Here is a 20657-nt window from a genome sequence, read left to right on the forward strand (position 1 = left end):
CAGGCCAGGGTAACTCCAGAATGAGCGGGAGAGAAAACTAATATTATTATTCATTAGCTAACTCATATTTATATACATAAATACAACGGATCAGTTCATCTTCCTGATGACTGTCCAGTTCACCCATCCGTTTCGGATTAGGTGTCAACATTCCCCCCCCTTAATCTGAAGGGATGTTGGTGAGTCCAAGCATCGTTCTGAATCTTTCAAGCTTTTCTCTTCCAAGCGCTTTGGTGAAGATGTCTGCAATTTGCTCGTTTGTGGAACAATGACGGAGATGGATTGTTTTGGCCTCAACATGATGTCGGATCAGATGATATTTAGTATTGATGTGCTTAGTACGATCATGGAACTTTGGGTTCTTGGCCAACTTTATTGCAGATGTGTTATCAATCATGAGTGGAGTTGATTGTATTTGTTTTACCTGCAAATCTTCAAGAATTTTCCTGAGCCACACAATTTCTTTCGTTGCTTCAGCTGCTGCCACATATTCTGCTTCTGTTGTGGAATCTGCTGGTACTGATTGTTTGCGTGATCTCCAGGAGACAGCTCCTGATCCAAGACTCATAGCATATCCTGAAGTAGATACCCCAGTTTCTTTGTCTCCATCGAAGTCTGAATCAGAGTATCCAATCAAGTTGAAGTCGTCCACCTGTGTATACTTGATTCCAAGGTCTTGAGTTCCCTTCAAGTACCTTAGAACTCTTTTTGCAGCAGACCAATGTCCCTCACAAGGCTTTTGCATAAACCTGGAGAGGATTCCAACAGCAAATGAAATGTCTGGTCTGGTAGTAGTGAGGTAGATGAGACTTCCTACAAGCTGTCTATACTTTGTTGCATCCTCAAATTCCTTTCCTTCAATAGATGTGAGCTTCAAGTTTTGTTCCATTGGAGTACAAAGGGGATTGCACTCTGTCATGCCAAATCTGTTTAACAAATCTCCAATGTATTTCTTTTGAGAAAGAAATATGGACTTTGGATGTTGGATGTTGGGTTACTTCAATGCCAAGATAGTAATGAACATAGCCCAAATCAGTCATTTCAAAAAAAATTCCTAATTCTTTCTTTATGGATGCAATATAGCTTTCATTGTTCCCTGTCATTAAAAGATCATCTACATATACCACAAGATATACAACTGTTTTGCCAACTTTCTTGATAAATAAAGTTGCATCATCAAGATCAAAATGATTGAAGTTGAGTTTCAGAAGATGCTCAGTTAGTTTTTCATACCAGGCTCGTGGTGCTTGTTTGAGGCCATACAAGGACTTCACAAGTTTGCATACTTTGTGTTCATGTCCTTTCATAGCAAATCCTTCAGGCTGGGACATAAAAACATTCTCTTTTAGATCTCCATTCAAGAATGCAGTTTTTACATCCATTTGATGGAGTTTCCAACCGTTCTGAGCAGCTAGTGCAAAGAGTGTCCGGATGGTGGCCCATTTTGCTGTGGGGGCAAAAGTTTTCTCATAATCGACCCCTTCCTTCTGTGAAAAACCTTTTGCCACAAGCCTAGCTTTGTGCTTGTCAAGTGAGCCATCAGCTTTGTACTTGTTCTTGTAGACCCACTTGCAGCCAATTGGTTTGGTTCCAAATGGAGGATCAACCAGCTTCCAAGTGCCATTCTTTATGAGGGCATCATACTCCTTCTGCATCGCTTCTTTCCATTCATCATGAGAAGTAGCTTCTTTGAAGGAAGTTGGTTCAAAATCTGTAGACAAGTTCAATTCACAATCATAAGTAACATCCATATCAACAGGTGAATTAGAGTTATCTACATCACCTCCATCTTGTCGGTTTGTATTTCTGGTTCTTGTTTTTCCAATTTCATCAGGATGAACACTTTCAAGTGTCTTTGTCAGCCACTTTGGGGGACCTTTCTGAGATGGTCCAAGCTGCTCTGTTGATTGAGTTGGGTCTGAATCAAGATTGAGTCTCCCAATTCTATCAATTACATCACTTAAAGCATCATCCGTTGTTGGAGTGTCATGCAAGGGAGATTGTTCTTCAGAAGAAGATTCCACATGTTGATCTAGTATAGGAATCCCCCCTTCAAGATGTGGACTCTGATTATCAAACTCTTGAAATGATTTCGGTTTTGTGAATTTATCCAAGCGATCAAGTTGCCGCTCAACAACACTGTCAGATTTGGATGATTCAAGAAAAATGACATCTCTAGATAAAACAAACTTTTTATTTACTTCATCATAGAGGCGGTATGCTTTAGATGTGTTTGAATACCCTAGGAAGATACACTTACGACTTCTAGCACCAAGTTTGTTTCTATGTACCTTTGGTATTAAAGCATAACAGGTGCAACCAAAAATCCTGAGATGTTTTACCGAAGGAACATGTCCATACCACAATTCATAAGGAGTCTTGTTTCTTATAGCACTAGATGGACATCTATTCTTTATATATGCAGCACATAGAACAGCATCAGCCCAAAACATTGTCTTTACATTTTTGAAGAAAAGCATGGATCGTACCATATTCAAAATTGTTCTGTTCATTCTTTCAGCTACACCATTCTGTTGAGGATTATAAGGCACAGTTGTTTGATGTTTAATCCCATGTTGGCGAAGATAGTGTTCAAATTCATTTGATGTATATTCTTTTCCATTATCAGTGCGAATAGACCCAATATGAGATTGTGCATCATTTTCAATCCACTTGTGAAAATTCTTGAATGTTTGAAAAGCATCAAATTTGTTCTTCAATAAATAAACCCAACACATTCTGGTGTAATCATCAATAAATGTCATGATATATTTATTTCCATTTGCAGAAGAAACAGGCATTGGACCACATAAATCTGAATGAATGAGTTCAAGCTTCCTATGTGCTCTTGAATGTGAATCATGAAAAGACTGTTTGCTATGCTTTCCTAGAATGCAAGCATCACATTGCTTATGTTTTCTAGGAATGGTAGGCAAACCAGCAACACCATTTTTCTTCAACAAGCGGAGACTATCATAGTTTAAATGTCCAAATCTAGTATGCCATAATAAACTTGATGGAAGTGTACCTTCTTCATGATGAGAAATATATGAAAAATGTTGTGCATGAGCAGAGGTTCCTTGCAGTTTAAGAAGTCTTTCTTCTTCTATACCCCTCATGACAAGTGAGTGGTCAGATGCCTTTCTTACCTCAAGCTTTCCATCAAACATATGAATGGAGTGACCTTGCTGGCGGATGTGGACCAGGGACAGCAAGTTTCTCTTGAGCTGTGGGAGATATAGAACATGATCCAGAAGAAAGTCTGGAAGACCAGGCAGTTTAAGCCTGATTGTGCCAAGCCCTGATGGCTTGATTTTTGACTGATCTGCAAAGTATACTGCTCCATCAACATTATCAGTGAAATCCTCAAAAAAATCTTTCCTATGAGTCATATGACAGGTTGCTCCTGAATCAAGCAACCAGTCATTTTTCGAAGAAGCAAGTGAAGCATTAAACAAATCTTCATTTACTCCAATGTTACATTGTGCCTCAATATAGTGAGCGGATTCAGGTGCTTTACCTGTGTCATCAGTTTTACCTTTCTGCTGATTTCTTCTCTGCTCAATTTTGTCCCATGGTAGCTTGCATGTAGAAGCATCATGTGATCCATTTCGTTTGCAGCGAATGCAATGCAGGTCTGCCTTTTCTCCTTGAGAATGTCTGCCTCCCTTGCCTCTGAAATATCTTCCTCTTTCTCTTGAATGCATACTGTAACAAAAATTATTTCTGCTGATAGAAAAATAATTTTGCTGATAAAAAGAACTTCTGCTGATAAAAAATCCTTATGCCACAGCCTTATGCATTCTGTAAAAAAGTTACTTCTGCTGATATACAGTGAAAAAAAATCTCTGTGCGAAATAATCAATCAAATCACCATAAATCCCTTTGATTCTCTAAAATATGGCGGTGTTAAAATTCAGACATTCTCTCCAAATTTCACAAGAAAGGATGACAGGCGGGAGCTCTGTTTTCTTGACTAATTGCTGCTATTAAATGATAAAATCTATGTTCAAAGAGTTGAAGAATATTTCATTCAAAAAGACTGAAATCGATTGATACCATGTCTCGAAAGAGGTCATATTGTTATGAAGAAGATACAGAATTTTCGACTTCCAAGAAATTCCGCCCTTCTAATTCGACACTCCATGTTTCTCCCATTAAGAGTCCCGCTCATCCAAATCCAGATCCACATGCAACAGCGGCTAATCCAGTTAATGGTTGTCAGTGGGTCGAGTTTCTTTTGCGAGAGATGCAGAGTTCACCAAATATGGATAATGCAAGATCACGTGTTTCAAAATTAATGGAGGGACTTGAAAAGGCCATAGTTGATGGCACAGGAAGAGATTTTATTCATGCTGAAAACTTGCAAAAAGAAAATGTGGTGCTGAAGCAGCAAGTCGAAAGTCTTTCACGTGATAATACTATTCTCAAACGAGCAGTAATCATACAACATCAACGTCACAGTGAGCACGAGGAACGTGAATGGACTCGCTACCACTGAATTCTCAGATCTAGGCACAAACACTTCTGCGTGAGGAGTCCGCAGAGTGAAAAAGATACAAAGAATTGATCAAAAAAAAAAACCTAGAATATCCCTGCTCGGGTCGTGCTTCTGATCTCCACGAGTTTATGAGGGCATCATAAATCCGAGTGTGAATTCACCTTAACTCCAGAAAATCTATCAAAAATTCTTGCAATTAAAGGTAAGAGCCGATACCAATGTTGTCATTGCTCAGAGAGGATCGCTTGAAAAGGATTATGGATGTCGTCGAGCTCGCAGTCGAATACAACGCCAATACTTACGCATCTCTCTTGCAGCTCTGTGCAGATAGAGAAACATTAACGCAAATCCATGCAATGTGCTGCCGTTTGGAGGTGGAGGCGGAGAGGACAACAAAGCCCTCAGTTGCCGGCGCTTCTTCGCCCTTCGTAGACAAAACTCTGGCTCCTGGAGACACAGTGCTAGACCGAACGTGACTCGATAATCAGACTCTCAGACGGTGGGAGGACGTTACATGCATCTCTGGGCAGCGACAGAGGCAGAGTAGTGTCAGGCAAACGTTTCAGGCAGGCAATCAATGCGCTAACGTTCAGGGCAGAGTAGCGCTCAGGACTGAGCAGTGCTCAGGACAGAGGCAGGAGTTACAATTATTTCTGGGACCTGTGCTCTGATACCATGTCAGGCCAGGGTAACTCCAGAATGAGCGGGAGAGAAAACTGATATTATTATTCATTAGCTAACTCATATTTATATACATAAATACAACGGATCAGTTCATCTTCCTGATGACTGTCCAGTTCACCCATCCGTTTCGGATTAGGTGTCAACAACCTTGATGCTAGTGACATTGGTTGTTGAACTCCTCTATCATGACCCTCCTAAAAATGTATGCATCACTCAAACAAAATCTTGACTTGACATGCTATGCTTTTTCTATCTTATGTTAATGCTTAGAGGGTGATATTAATGACAAAGATCCCTATACAGATACAGAGGTAATGACAAAGATACCTCTGGATATTAACGCTCAGAGGGTGATATTAATGACAAAGATCCTGATTTTCCAACAAGACTAAAAAATTATACATTTCTCGTGGTGGCAAGAGGCCCAATCATAAGAAATAGATAATAGATTTACTTCTCTTTTCTAGTTTCTAGTAGCTTTTATAACTATTGACTCTTGCACATTTATTATGATATTTTTTTAAACAATATATGACAATTTAAGTTTGAAGTTGGCAATTATAACTCATTAGTAATGAATTATGAATATGATGCTTCATGAAAGTTGAAAGCTATTTCATTTCATTTCATTTTATAACATTTCATTTCATGTTAGATATTATTTGTTGTAATGGTTACACTTAGCTTACAAGTACAACTTTGGTGATCAATGATGATAAATGTTATATATTGAATTTTGAAAGCTTGAAACTTTAAGATTGATGAATCATGAGACTAAATATGTTGTATGTTACTATGTTACTAACTTGTGGACGTGGTTGATGAAGATTATAACTTCTAGATGATTGTTGTTATATGGTTCAATCTATGTTTTTTTATGTTTTTTATATCTAATTCATTATTCTACATGTTTTTGTTGACAAATATATATCAAAATATAAAAAATATATATATTATATAAAAAATGCTCAGGGATTCGCTCCCAAACTGGGAGCTTCTGAAAATGTCGCTCCCGCTCCCAAGTAACACTGCTTCCAGCGTTTATTCTTCCGCAGTTTTATTTGTGTAGATTGTAGTGTGATTTATTCATTATTTGTCGTAGCAAACAACAAATAAATTGTTAAATAAAATTAACAATTAGGAGAATAATTTCCGGTTGTTGCAATAGGATTCCAGTTTGGAGTTTTCACAATGTCTTGATGGAGGATGATCTTTGGATTGATCCCAATACTACAACAAGATACACATTTGCAAATGGCACATTTGGGTGAGTTGCAGAGGGAGAAGACAAGGATCTCTGAAAACACTTTCCTCATAAAGAGGGAGTGTTAGCTCTTGAGGTTACTATGAAAGTGTGTACACCATGTTTGGGGGTGCTTCATGTGACGTGGGTACATGGTGTATGGATGACCCTTGGATTATTCCGTGATGGACATGCACATGTGGACGTGACTTACTCTTGGATTACTAAACTTTGATCGATACTTATGAGGCATTCGCCCTTGGAGAATTGAAGACTTTGACAGTGCGGTGACATCTTCATGATGGCCACATGGAGGAGGTTCAGTTGCTTTCTTGGAGGATACCTTACTTTGGGCAAGGAGCGTTGGACATTCTAGAAGAGGGTGTTGAGCCCTAGATGGCACTAGCATACTCGATTTCTTGAATGGAGACTTGTGCTTGAGTTGAGGACACTTGGGTTGAAGTGATGACGTAGATGTGGCACACCAAGAGGAACACATTTCTTTGGAGGAGCATTAGAACCGTGGAAGCTTGTGGAAAAGACCATTGGGCATATCTTGTGGAGCATTCATGCCTTGGAGCCTTGCTTGTTGACAACACCGCCTTAGAGCTTGACATGTGTTATTTTCAGTGATGCGAAAATCGCGATAATATCGGATTATCACGATTTTTAAACTTTCACAATATTATCACCCGATTTTTACACGTATTTTTTTTCGCGATTGATTCGATCGGTTTTTATTGCTGGGCCGGCGGACAGCGAGTTTATAACACCAAAAAACGAATTTTTTTAATTCATTTGGACAGACAACGGCAGCGGCGTGGATTGGGAGTGACCTAGGAGAAAAACCTTAGTCGATTGGGAGTTGAGGAGGAGAAAAACGACTCAAAAACCCTAGTGGACTGAGAGCTAAGGAGGAGAGGATCAATTTTCTCCGGCAAACTAGTATGGGCAACAAATTTATGTGTTTTGTTTTGGTTTTTTTTTGTTTTTGGTTGGGTTTGGATAACCCATTGTTTATCAAATATTTTTGAGTTGATTTGATGGTGTTTTTGTTTGTTAAATTGTCAAAAATTCAATGTGTTTTGTCATGTTACTCATGTATGTAATTTTTTTTTTTTTTTTTGTAACTTGCAATCCTTATTTTGCCATAGGTTCACCATTCAACTTCAAAGTTCAAAGTTCAAACTTCATCTTACAAATTTAAAACTCAAGAGTCAAGAGTTCAACCAAGTTACAAACATGCCAAGGAAATTGGACCCTCTGTGGGAATTTGGTGAACCTGATGGAGGGTTTGATAGAATAAACTTGAGTTGCAAGTTGTGTGGGCATCATATGTCAAGGGGGGTTATAGATTGAAGTATCACCTTGCACAAATCCCTGGATTTGATGTAGGGCCTTGCACAAATACAAATCTGGAAATCATCCGAAGAGCCATGAGATCATTGGAAGAATTAGAGCACGAGAGAGAGGCCAAAGCAGAAATGAAGAAACAACTAGCAAAGAGGGTGTTAGGCTCAGGTGAACAAGGAAGTGGCACTAGTTCTACTTCAGCATCAATATCTACAACCAACCCGGTAGCTACCTCATCATTTTTTGTTCCTAGAACCACGCCTGGTTCACAACCATCTATCACTTCAATGCTTAAAAAAACTGAGAAAGAACAAGCTGACAAGTTGTTGGCCAAATTTCTCCTTTGGAGTGATATTCCTTTCAGCGTTGCAAGGAATAATCCATTTTTCCAGCCTGTTGTTGATGTTATTGCAACTGTTGGCCCAGGGTACAAAATCCCTTTTTATGATGACTTTAGAGGTCAGATTCTTCAAAATGAAAAGGTTGACTGCACCAAAAGATTGGAGGAGTTTAGGGCATCATGGGCACAAACAGGATGCACTATGATGTCAGATGGTTGGACCGACCAAAAGGGGAGAACCCTTATAAACTTCTTGGTTAGTTGTCCCAAGGGGACAATGTTTATGAAATCTGTTGATGCATCTTCACATATCAAAGATGCAAAAATTTTATGTGATTTGTTGGATGTGTTTATTTTAGAGGTGGGTGCAGAACATGATGTCCAAGTCATAACGAACAATGCTGCAAATTATGTCGCTACTGGCAGGATGCTTATGGAGAGGCATCCTACTTTATTTTGGACACCTTGCATTGCACATTGTATTGATTTGATGTTGGAGGACATAGGAAAAATTTCCTTTGTCAAAGATATTGTTGACTCATAAAAAGCATTACAAAATTTATATATAATCATACATCTGTGCTTAGCTTGATGATAAAATTCACCAACAACAAGGAGTTGGTGTGCCCCGCCAATACACAGTTTGCCACCAATTTCATATCTCTTCAATCCCTCTTGGATTCTATGTGGGATGTGAAGAGAATGTTTCTTTCAGAGGAGTGGCGTGCTTTGACAATGAGTCGCAAACCAGAGAGAGAGGCCATGTGCAGATTAGTTTCATACGAGGAAAACTTCTGGGCAGGAGTGCAGGAGGTGTGCACCGTTACTGAACCTTTGGTAAAGGTTCTTCGATTAGTTGATGGTGAGAAGCCCGCAATGGGCTATTTGTATAAGACCATGAGCAGGGCCAAAGAATCCATTCAGGCCTACTATGATGATAAGGGAGATGAGGGGTTTCAGAAACAACTCCTCCTATGGGAAGTGATTGATGAACGATGGAACAACACATTCGATTGTCCCATTCATGCTGCAGGGATCTACCTGAACCCCGCATTTTCTTACCCATGTGGGTTCGTATTTGATATTGAAAAAGTGGATGGATTCTTACCCTGTGTTCAGAGGATGGTGCGATCTCCAGCAGAACGTACAGAAATCTCCAAAGAAATGGAGACATACAGGATGGCAGGTGGCACATTTGGCTTTGAGATAGTTGTGACTAATAGGACGACTAAAATCCAAGGTATTTTTTAGTTTGTTTCAAATTTCATTGTCTTTTCAAGTTCATAACTTCATACTTTGCTTCAACTTTCAAATTTCATTTTTTTCTTATGTTTATTTAAAATTTTATTTGTAATTTTGTTATAGATGCATGGTGGAGAATGTATGGTGCCAGGGTACCCCATCTACAAAAGCTTGCCATTCAAATCCTCAGCCAAACATGTAACTCCTCAAAATGCGAGCGCAACTGGAGTGTATTTGAAAAAATACACAACAAGAAGCACAATGGGTTAAAACTTAAAATATTGCAAATTTCCAATTAAATTTTTGAATTCATTAAACAATATTTTTTTTATAATTATTATTTCATGATCTTTGTACAGGTTGGAGTCCCAGCGACTTAATGACATGGTCTACGTCTACTACAATTTTCGATTGTCGGTGAGGCAACTTGAGAGGATACCTGATATGGAGGCCATCTCATTGGATGGGATTGACACCACTGCTGCATGGAGGGTTGAAGCCGAGAGGCCTCTCATGGAGTCTGTCAATGATTGGTTAGAGCAGGAGGTAGTGGAAGGCGTAGAGGGGGAGGAGGAGGAGAAGGAAAAGGAGCAACAGGAGGAAGAGGTGACACCACCTACCCGGGTTACCCCTACTACCAGTAAAGGACGTGGTCTACCCCTGCAGCTCCTAGTTCTTCAGCTTCTAGAGCATTGCAGAGTCCACTGCCAACTCCACCGGCATTTACATCTAAAGAGAAAGGGAAAGCTATTGCATTTTCTCACAAGAGGGGCAAAGGAAATCAGTAATATTAGACTTTAGTTATTTGGTTCATTTCATTGTATATGACATTATGACTCATGACATGAGATACATTATTATATTTTTGTTGATATTTTGAGGCTGAGTTGGGACTCAGGAGTCAGGACTTACTATTCAGGACATGATTTACTGTTATGTGTGATGTAGCACTAGAAATGATATTACACATCTTATAAATTAGTTCTTTTATCATATTTATGTGTCAATGTATTTATTTTATGTTGTAGATGCTTTAGATATTAAAAAAATTGAAAAAAAATGAATATTTTTGTATTTTATGATTATTTCCCAATTTTTACGATTTTTTCCCGATTATTTCCTGATTTTTGCAATTTCTTCACGATTTTTTCCCTTGCCGATATTATCCCGATAACGATAACTGCAACATTGGTTATTTTGAAGGGTAAAGCTTCACGTGTGGTCCTCCTTGTTAGATATATTGCTAGTAAGGGTTTAGGCCCACTTTATATTGTTGGCCTCACTTATAAATAGAGGAAGAAAAGAGTCCATTCTCTAACTATCCATTCACCATCTTGTGTTAGAGATGTGAGGAGAGTAGCGCACTACTCTCTCTCTCTCTCGTGTGTAATCTTCATTATATCATCTCTCTGTCTTGAGTGCTAGGTTTCTTGGTGAAGTTCAAGGTTATTCTAAGGTTAGGGTTTTACTCTAAGGAGGCAAAGAAGCTACATTTTATCCTAGAGGTGGTTGAATGAGGAATAGAGAAGTTAATGTCTTGGACACTTGTGGGAGACAAGTGTTGTAGCCAAGGAGGACTAGCTTGTTTTGATGCTCGTTTGTTGAAGATCTTTGGTCAAGGCTACAGTTTTCATGATTTTCCCTAGCTAGGGCTTGGAGAGCTAAAGATTGTATCAACTTTATGATAAAACTATGGTATGTGCACGTACTTCATTCTTATATATATATATATGAAGTTTCCATCTATCCAAAACTTGTGTAATTGCAGATTTGACTTTTCAGCTTGCATTGTCTTCTTGATTGAGTGATATCCAATACTTGTTGTTCATTCTGATTTGACATAACATAGTTCTAAAAGTGTTAAATGATTTGACATATACGCTGAAAATAATAGAACAAATTTATTATTGTAAATCTATTGTAATTAAAGTGATTTCAGATTTGGTTTATGCTTGAAAAATTGTGCCCTAAATCTGAAACTGTTAGCATATATTTGGTATATTTTCACTTGAGCTTCCAAATGTGTTGGGTTGAAGTGAAATGGAATATTGTCCATTGTTTGTTGTTGTAAATTAATATTTCAGATCAGCCCTAAGGCTGAAGTTCATAGCAACTAAATCCAAGCAAACTTCTTGTGAGATGAAATTTCTGAATTTGCAATAAAAGTCCTAAAACCGGAAATTTCTACACTGTCTGACCATCCAAAACAATAGAGCACCCTGTCTACACCCAAGCATCACGATGCATCCTGAATTGCACATTCATCCTTGTATTTGTTTGTCTAGAAAGGAAGTCCTCACTGTATGTTCCCCTGAGAGCACATATGAAGTCCCTATTGTTGCAGTCTTTAAACCATATCCTTCTTATAAGGAAAATGGGTAACATGGAAATAGATGTCATTGGTAAAAAGAATCAGACAATCGCATCATCTACATCCTCATGGAAACGATGCGATGAAGGGCAGAGGGCACAATGGAGCAGGCAACCGATGAGGGCCTATAGTGTTCAACTACAGCAATGCCCTCCTCTGGTTCTCGACTCCTCCCTAACATCCTACTAACAAGTCGGGTCGCTTTGCATGCCCTCTTGCTCCATGCAACCCTCTGTTTTTACACATGCTTTTTGTTTTTTTCCCCAAACCGTCAAGGTTACATCACTACAAGCGTTTCGAGCAAGGGGATTTTTCCTTCACACAGCAAAGATTACAACAAATGGTTCATAGCATGTAAGTGGTTTTTCTCCCATCCGCGTCGACGTTTTGGTAACAACGAGCCTAGCTTTGAAGGCATTTGTATGATGGTGTTACAGTTTTAACTTTTCACCCTATGGAGGAAATATTGGTTGATTTTTTTTAGGAACCCTATGAGGGTTTACCCATTTTCACCTCATCAATTGCCATTCCTCAGAACGGGAAGCAAAATCACCGAGACTTGGAAGGTATGGACCTGGAGGAGGCAAACACCCACAAGAATGACTGCGATTTGGACGACCAACAATGGAGGAAGTCAAGCTCAGCGAATGTGGTGGCCACCTGTGTTGGCTCGGGCACTTTCGTTAGTATCTCCAACCCTACCTCCAAATCAAATGCTAATCCACCAACAAGCTCCTCTGCTGGTGAGGTTTTTGTTCCCCCATCACCCTTTCTAAATGGTTTTTCCTCTCTGTTTCAAAATTTCCCTCCGTCTATAGCTCAACTCTCTGTCGGGCCTTCTACCAGTGAAGATTGCTTCCTACATTTCGGTTGCTTCTCCTCAGTCTATACACACCCAAAATATCAGCTCCCTCTGGGTTTCTCTAAATCCCCCCAACTAAATCCTCCTCCCTTCTTCATTGACGCCCCTAGCTCTCACTCTCTCAAGCTTATTTTCCTATACAGGTGGTCGATCAAGTTCTTGCTAGGGCTTTTTGACATCATACGCGAAGACCTCCATAGAGTCATAGAGGAATCTAAATCATCCAACCACATTCATGCCTCCTTCAACTCTACCTTCCTTACTCTAATCCCCAAGTCTGACGCTCCCTCCTATTTTGATGACTTTCGCCCAATCTCGCTTCTACAAAGTCATCGCCAAAATCATTGCCCAAAGGCTCAAGCCCATCTATCCAACTTTATATCCAAGGAACAATTTGCCTTTCTGAAGGGAAGGCAAATCCACGAAGCCATAAGAGTTGCACAGGAGGGCCTCCACAATCTAAAGCAGCAATGCCTGAAGGGGGCAATCCTTAAAATCGACCAATCCAAGGCCTTCGATTGAGTCAGTTGGCTCTACATCAGACTCCTCCTTACCCACCTAGGTTTCAAACTAGACTTTGTACAATGGATCATGAGTTGTATATCTTCAGCCTCTTTTGTTGTTCTTATTAATGGATCTGCCTCCCCTTTCTTCAGAGTTGAACGTTAGGGCAAGGATGCCCCCTCTCCCCTCCTCTTTCTTTTGGTCACCGAAGGTCTCAGCAAATCCCTGGAGGAAGCATGAAGAAGGAATGGTCTTCAGGGCATCAAGGTTGCTCCCACTCTCCATATCACTCACCTTCTTTTTGTTGACAACATCCTTATCTTCAACAATGGTTCACGAAGGGATGCAAGAGCAATCAAAGAAGTTATTGCACTCTTTGAAGTTGCCACGGGTATGGTCACAAATCTCCTCAAATCCTCCCTCGCTCCTTTCGGACTTAGCGAGGGTGAGCTAAGACTCCACCAGCATTATTTTCCTTTTAATTTGGTCACGCTGGAGCATGGTTTCAAATACTTGGGCTTCCTTCTCAAACCAAATTCCTATACCTACACTAACTGGAAATGGCTCCTATCCAAAATTGAAAAAAGGCTTAAATCCTAGAGCATGCACTAGATATCTAGCGTTGGACGTTTAGTGCTTATCAAATTTGTCTTGGAAGTTATACCTGTCTATTGGATGTCCCTATCCCGGATCCCAAAAGGCACCCTCAACAAAATTCGGAAATTGATCTGAATTGGATCGTTATATTGATTTTCATCCATCTCAATGCATTCAGAGTGGAAAAAGTAGAGGAATCAACTCATGGGACCGTTTTTACCAGCAGGACCCAGTTTGGCAAAATGGGGTCTGAAACCTTCCAAGAGCGTTTTGAGGCATCAAATGACTTTTTTGGGGGGTAAAACTTTGTTGCTTTAGCGTAGCACCTTCTCATGTTATTCTACACACAGAGATCTTTCCAACGGCGCAAGAAGCGCGTCAATCGGAGTCCGTATGCAAAAGTTATGCCACTCAGAAGTTGACCTTCCTGTTTTCACCACCATGGTTCGAGAGGATGCCGTGTCAACCCCCATTATTCATGGAAAAGGGGCTAGCCACGTGTTTGTGATGTAAAAGACTCTAGAAGAGTCTATATTGTAACTCTAGTTAAGAGTAATGTAGTCAAACTTAACCACTAGTAGGCTATCGGGTTGTGTTATAATCGGGCCACTAGGAGGAAGAGGTATTCCATTCTTTCGAGAGCATTTTGTTCCATAGCTGAGCAAAGATAGCCAGGAGAGATAGGAGGTAGAGCACACAGAGAGGATCTATGCACTATAGCAACCCACGGGCCACAGGCATTACTTCTTTGTACCTACAGCCTTATTTTCCAGACAGAGAAAGAGAGCGAAGCAGCCTCACCTTCCAGCTAGGTTTTCTCCCAAAAGGGTTTCCTAGAGCATATCTTGTGCCTTATGTGTGTGTGAGAGCTTATTTTGTCGTTCTCTACTTTTCTGCATAATTTCCATTCGCATGCATGCACTAATTACAGTTAAATTTACAAATCTAGAGGTTTAATAAAACTGTAATAGTGTAGAAATTCAGAATTTTTAAGATAATATTATCAGATCTGTTGTGACAAACTGTACAATGGAATATCCACGGCACTTTACGGATCAAAAATTTTGCTGCAATTTCTTAAGGGTTGGTTCATTAGAGCAGTTCACTTTTCCTTGGGTAAAATGGGCCAGAATTGCTACACACAAGGCATGGGGGGGATGGGATTTGAAACAATGTTGCGAACATCGACATCAAGATAAAATCGGCAAGGGTCCGAAAAACCAAAAAATCGTAAAAATCGGGAAAATATCGGTAGGAATCGGCAAACATCAGCAAAATTAAGGTACCATCTAAATATCAGTGAAAATCAACAAACATTGGCTAGGCCAAAAAATCGTGATTTCGAGATAAAATAGGGATGTTATCGAGATTTTCGCAACACTAGTTTGAAACACCTACCCTACTATTCCCAAGCTTTGGTAGCAAAGGTAGGTTCGCAGCTTCTTTCTACTCGAACTATGTGGTCATCAGTGGTTTATAGAAAATATATCTTCCCTCTGGCCCTAGAGGAATGGATCTGGAGCACCAAGAAGAATAGGTAAATGACTCAATTATTTGGAGGGTTGTTATTAACTCTTTCCCCCTCATAGAAAATTGCCTAGCTTGGAAAGTGGGGGAGGGTTCTCATATATGTCTAGGAATAGACCCATGGATCGAATGCAACAATGCTCACCATCTCCTAGAGGATCTAATCGCCCCTCTTCATAAGAAGGGGCTATTCACCCTCAATCAAGTCACGGCTACCCATCAAAATCCTCTAAGAGAACAAAAATGGCTAACTGGTGATCACTGAACCTACCACGGGTTTTCAAAGACATTGGTAAGCCTACATTCATGCTTTAAGGGAGGCCCATATCTACATCATAGATAACCCAAACGAACTGGTTTGGATTCATTCTACCTCGGGGACCTACACCTCCAAAGAAGGTTACCTCACCCTCATTTCAGATCGGGTACCGAAACCTCAAGAGGACTAGTGGCGACATCTCTAGAAGCTCAAATGCCCAGCCAAATCAAGACTGGTTTTGTGGTGTGCTCTGAAAAACAAAATCCCCCCCCCGGGGCTTCTTGCGCCAGAGACAAAAAAAGAGGGGCCTGGCTGGTGCAGCCTCCATAAATCTGCGGAGGAAACTGCCTCCCACCTGTTGATTGACTGCTCATATTCCCGAGCCCTCTGGCACTTCTTCACAGTCAAGCTAGGCCAAGCTTGCATCTGGTTTGGACCAAATCTAATGGAATCCTGGCAAACATGGTAAACAACATATAAACTAAAGATTTCATCGTTCTCCCTCTCCTCCCATTTTGGGGCATATGGCTAGCCAGGAACAAGGCAATCTTCAAAGACAGCTTGACCCCTCCAGAATCCATTGTGGCTCAATCCCTAGCCATCCTAGAACTCTTACCAAAGCCAAAGTCTGTGCAACACTCCAGAAACACTCCTTTTCCTCAAATTGACAAATCCAAATCTTGGGCCTTTTTTTACGGGGCAGCGTAGGGTGACCTGAAAGTTTGTGGTGGAAGTGTTGTTCTCCACATTGATGACAACCACTATTTCCACATTAAAATGGGACTGGGGAGGGCACAAACAACTATGTCAAACCAAGGCTGCTTAGAAGCGAGAGCGAGAGTGGGGAGTGAGAGCGGGGAGCAGAAGTGAGAGAAAAAGCGAGAGCGGGAAGCGACAATTTTCAAAAGCTTCCAAGTCGAGAGCGAATTTTATATAATATATGTTTTTTATATATTTTGATGCATATATGTCAACAAAGCCATGTAGAATGATGAATTAGTTATAAAAAACATAAAAACATGGATTAAACCATATAACATCAATCATCTAGTAGTTATAATCTTCATCAACCACAAATCCACAAGTTACAAGTTCTCAGTTATATGGCATGTAAGGGTGCACATAACCAAAATATCATCGAGTGCAATCCATCTTTGAACCAAAAATACATCAACAAACAGACTCTAGATGGCCTCTAGAATCCAAAAAAATCATATGCTACAACAAATACCTACATATCATCGTAATCATTGCCTATCTTGGGACCTTTGTCATTAATATCACCCTCTAAGCATTCAAGTCAAGATTTTGTTTGAATGATGGGTACATTTTTAGTAGGGTCATGATAGAGGAATTTGACAACCAATGTCACTAACATCAAGGTACATAGAGGGCTTGGTGCTCTTGATTAAATACAAGTTCCATACCCTAATACATGACAAAATCCAATGGAAACATTGCAATCCCCCCAATCCTGAAAAATTGATAAGCCTGCTGGATTTTCAGTCAGATTTAAAATTCTACTTTCTCCATATGAAATCCAATGAGGTCAAAACCACTCTCAAACATCCTAAGTCATTTAATAGTAATGTTAAAAATTTAATTAAAAGGATGAAAATAAAGGATAACATTAACCATGAACTGCATATCAATACTAGGGCCATAGGCTTGAATATTAGGCTGTCCCACTTAAAAAAGTTTGTTTCTTTGAAAAAAATTGTGTTTGGAACATTTTTGCGAAATAATTTTTGCAAAGAAAGCAGGAGTGCACTCCCAGGATTACTCCCTAAGCGCTTCCGTCCGGAGCGGGAGGGAGGAGGGGGGAGAGTGGAGGGGTGGCAGTGGGTGGATATGCTGAACTTATGGCTCCCAAGCACTTATTAATTTTTGCTCATGAATAGAGCATACACTCTCTTCAGATTTTTGGAGACTCACAGCTGATCATACACTGGACAAGATGCACACACAGATTTCACAAACTATGGATTCTACCTTTTTGCAAATGATATTACGCGTTTAAAATCAGTTTTCTCACTTTTCTCTGCTTCTCACATCTACAGGGAGCACAACACCACAGCAGACACCCTCTCTAAAGAGGGTGTTCTGTTGGCTCACGGGTCATGGCTGATCACAGAATATCACAATGGCGAGACACATGAGTTCTATCATCGTCCTTTCAGTTTTTTGTTTTTCTGGTTCCTCTACATCTACAGCACGGTTAAAATGGGCTGCCCACACAGTCCAGCATATCTATTTTTGTACTTTATATCTATGCATACTCTCTGAGAACGTTATTACAGCACTCATCATAGATGAATTCTACAGTTTTTATATAAACAAACTTGTATATGACAGCATAAACAGCAGTTTTTACTATCACATGAATACATGCACGACATGTATCAACAGAATGTAATTTTATTTCTCTCAATAACAAAATTACACTTTTTTCTGAGGAAAAAAAATCATCTGCATCCTCACAATGTCATGTGTTATACATTTGTGTAATTGAGGCAATGTGAGAAACTCACAACCTCTTCTTACAAGATCTAATAGAAGACCCCAAATCTACATTTTCACTCTTTTTAGCTTCACTTATCCCAAGCCTTACATTGGTCGATATTATGAACCAGGATCCAGAACATCCACAATCTGCCTCGGTTTATAACCCATGTCTTCAGACTTTTGAATCGTTATTATTTTATAGATTTGTACCCCTTGGCCAGCGATGAGAAGAACATGATCCTTCACCCCACTATAACTTCCATACCAAGCGTGAGCACAAATGTTATGGCTCCACATTTTTTTTTGTCAGTAACAAATTGAAGGGGTCTCCTGGGCTTAGTAGGGCCTTTTGCACATTCTGCCAGTATACTTCCAAGGACATTTAATTTTTTCTGTTTCAGGCTCAGCCCCAACCTCCTTTCTCACTGCTGTCTGACTATCTGCTGTCATTTCATTCTCAGAATCAGATTGGGAACCACCCTCCCCGTAACTGCTGCTTGAGTTAGACAATGTGTTTGTTTCGTACTGTTTGTTGAAAGGATTTTGTTTGCCCTAGAAATTAAGTTTTGCATTGTTTAAAACAAAAAACTCCAAGCTTGAAACAGTGAATAAATGAAACATTCAAAATAAAAATGGAAAACAGATTTGTAGCATGCACTCACTTCCCCAAGCTTGCAAAATCGCCCTTCCAGCAATTTGCAGGTTGATGGAATTTGTAGGTGGATTTGTGTGTAAAATCAGCGAGGAAATGCTATTTCCAAGCACAGATAGATTCTTGTGGGTAAAATCAGCAAAAAGACACTGCCTTGTGTAAAATCAGCAAAGAAATGATTCTTTGTGTAAAACTACAGTCAGAAGAATGCCTCCTTTATGCCCAGTGTTGAGTCCGATGGAAACGCGCGAGAAATCCATTTTTGTGATGAGTTGCATCTACCAAACCAACACGCAGCACCAACGAACACACAAGCAAATGTTCAATATGATTTGATTTATGGTTTGTTTAGGGTTTAATGAAAAATAGGAGAGTTGCTGTGATCCATTTGAAAAGGGTAGGAGGGAATAAAAGTATCTATTTTTTTGTTTTTTCTATCACTTTTGGACATAGATCAGCCCCGAGCGCCGGGTGAGTTTGGGCACCCCTCGCGATATGGAGCATGTCCTGTGATGCAGGAGTGAGTTATAGAGACGGGAACGTACCCTCCTGCATGTCCCAAGTATTGCCACCTGACATACCCAGTCCAAAGCATGGGATGAGCGTACCCTGTAACATTGATGTTATTTCCTCACCTTCACCCAGGTTCAAATTCCAAAAGAGACATGTTTTACTTGTTATGGGAGATCTCATTTGTGCAAGCAGACAGCTTCGATCAGCTGGGGCCAGGTGCAATTCTTAGGTGAATTTAACAGAATAAGTAACCATCCCTGCCTCCTTACCCAAAGGGATCCTTTGAGAGTGTTGTAAGCCTGCTACAGTCACTGTCAATTCTCCCGGATGAGGGAAGCGCTCACTTGCCGGACAAAGATATTCAGCAGTAACTTGTCAAAATAAATAAAACACAATCGGTATAACTCAGAAGGGGCACTACCCAACCAGTGGTAAAAATTCCGATCCCTGTGGAATCTAACCTCTCCCACACACAACACCTAAATCAAAGTTTGGCGTATCTAGAGTTCACAGGTCATGACTATTCGACCAAGCTAATGACTCATATGCCTTGATTCGTGAACTCTTCAATCTATGTCCGTCTATGGAGTTCCATTGCCTTGTTTACAACAATCTTTCTTTATAATCTAGGATCTCTGTCATCTGGTTCAATTATTTAACCACATTAACTGCCATAAGTAGTGTCTGTTATTGTTAAATTCGGTCATAATGTGCCCACATAATGATCAAGAAGAACATGAACTCGATTCTGGACTTCTTTTAAAAACGAACTCGAATCTAGACTTGATTAAAGTGAAAAATGAACTTACATCTGCGGAGGCTGGTGAGAGGAGTCGCTACTTCAGGGCGGACGACCAGTATTTGAGGAAGTCCAGTCATTATTAGAAGAAGGCGAAGGATGAGAGCCATGCCCATGGCTGGCAAAAACCATCTCCATCTCCTCTCCATCACCGTGTCCGCCATCATTATTGTTTCGGTCGTTTGCAGCGAATGTAGCTGGATTCGGTTTTCAATTATGATATGGTCTCATGAAGTGGTAGGCTTCACATATTCAGACCAGGTGGTCCAGGAAGCCTTTCTTGCATGCAAGAATGGCACCTTGCCATGCTTCATCACTCTTCATCAGAGACATCCATTATCGTTCACTGTCTTATATCATTTTCCTAATGCATATGACTTTTATTTACATAAGGAAATTAAATTAAAATTTTATATGGTCAATCTAGATTTATTTTAAATTAGTTTTTAAATGTTTATGTTATATATTAAGAAATTTATACGTTTTTATTTATTTGTATGACTAATAGATTTAAAATTAAGTTTAATATAAGTTGATTCATTTTAAAATGTTAAAGTAAATCAACTTATTATTTATCACTAATGAAAATTAGTAGGGTTCTTAAAATCTATTAGTAGATGAAGTATTTTTCAAAATTTGGTGGAGTGAGAATGAGATAGGGAATGTCACTTAAGAGTAGGTTTTTCAAGAGGCTCTTTACCTATA

The 20657-nt window shown here is 39.8% G+C and overlaps 1 protein-coding gene across 5 annotated transcripts in view; it reads right to left on the reverse strand.

Annotated features, from left to right (window-relative positions):
• The window catches only part of LOC149179703 (GPI transamidase subunit PIG-U), a 398977-nt gene extending 378665 nt beyond the window's left edge, over positions 1-20312 (reverse strand). For all 5 annotated transcript variants that reach the window (XR_016256865.1, XR_016256864.1, XM_089415759.1 and 2 more), the window contains exon 1: positions 19963-20312. Coding sequence is in view for 3 of the 5 variants with exons in the window: in XM_089415759.1 (XP_089271885.1) it covers positions 19963-20119 (157 nt within the window). In the remaining 2 variants the exon portion in view is untranslated. The remainder of the gene's footprint in view (positions 1-19962) is intronic.
• Positions 20313-20657: the final 345 nt, after the last annotated feature.

This window comes from Pinus tabuliformis, chromosome 3_2, assembly GCF_031772625.1.
Source record: "Pinus tabuliformis cultivar Carrire ecotype Pingquan chromosome 3_2, CPIR1, whole genome shotgun sequence".
NCBI lineage: Eukaryota > Viridiplantae > Streptophyta > Pinopsida > Pinales > Pinaceae > Pinus > Pinus tabuliformis.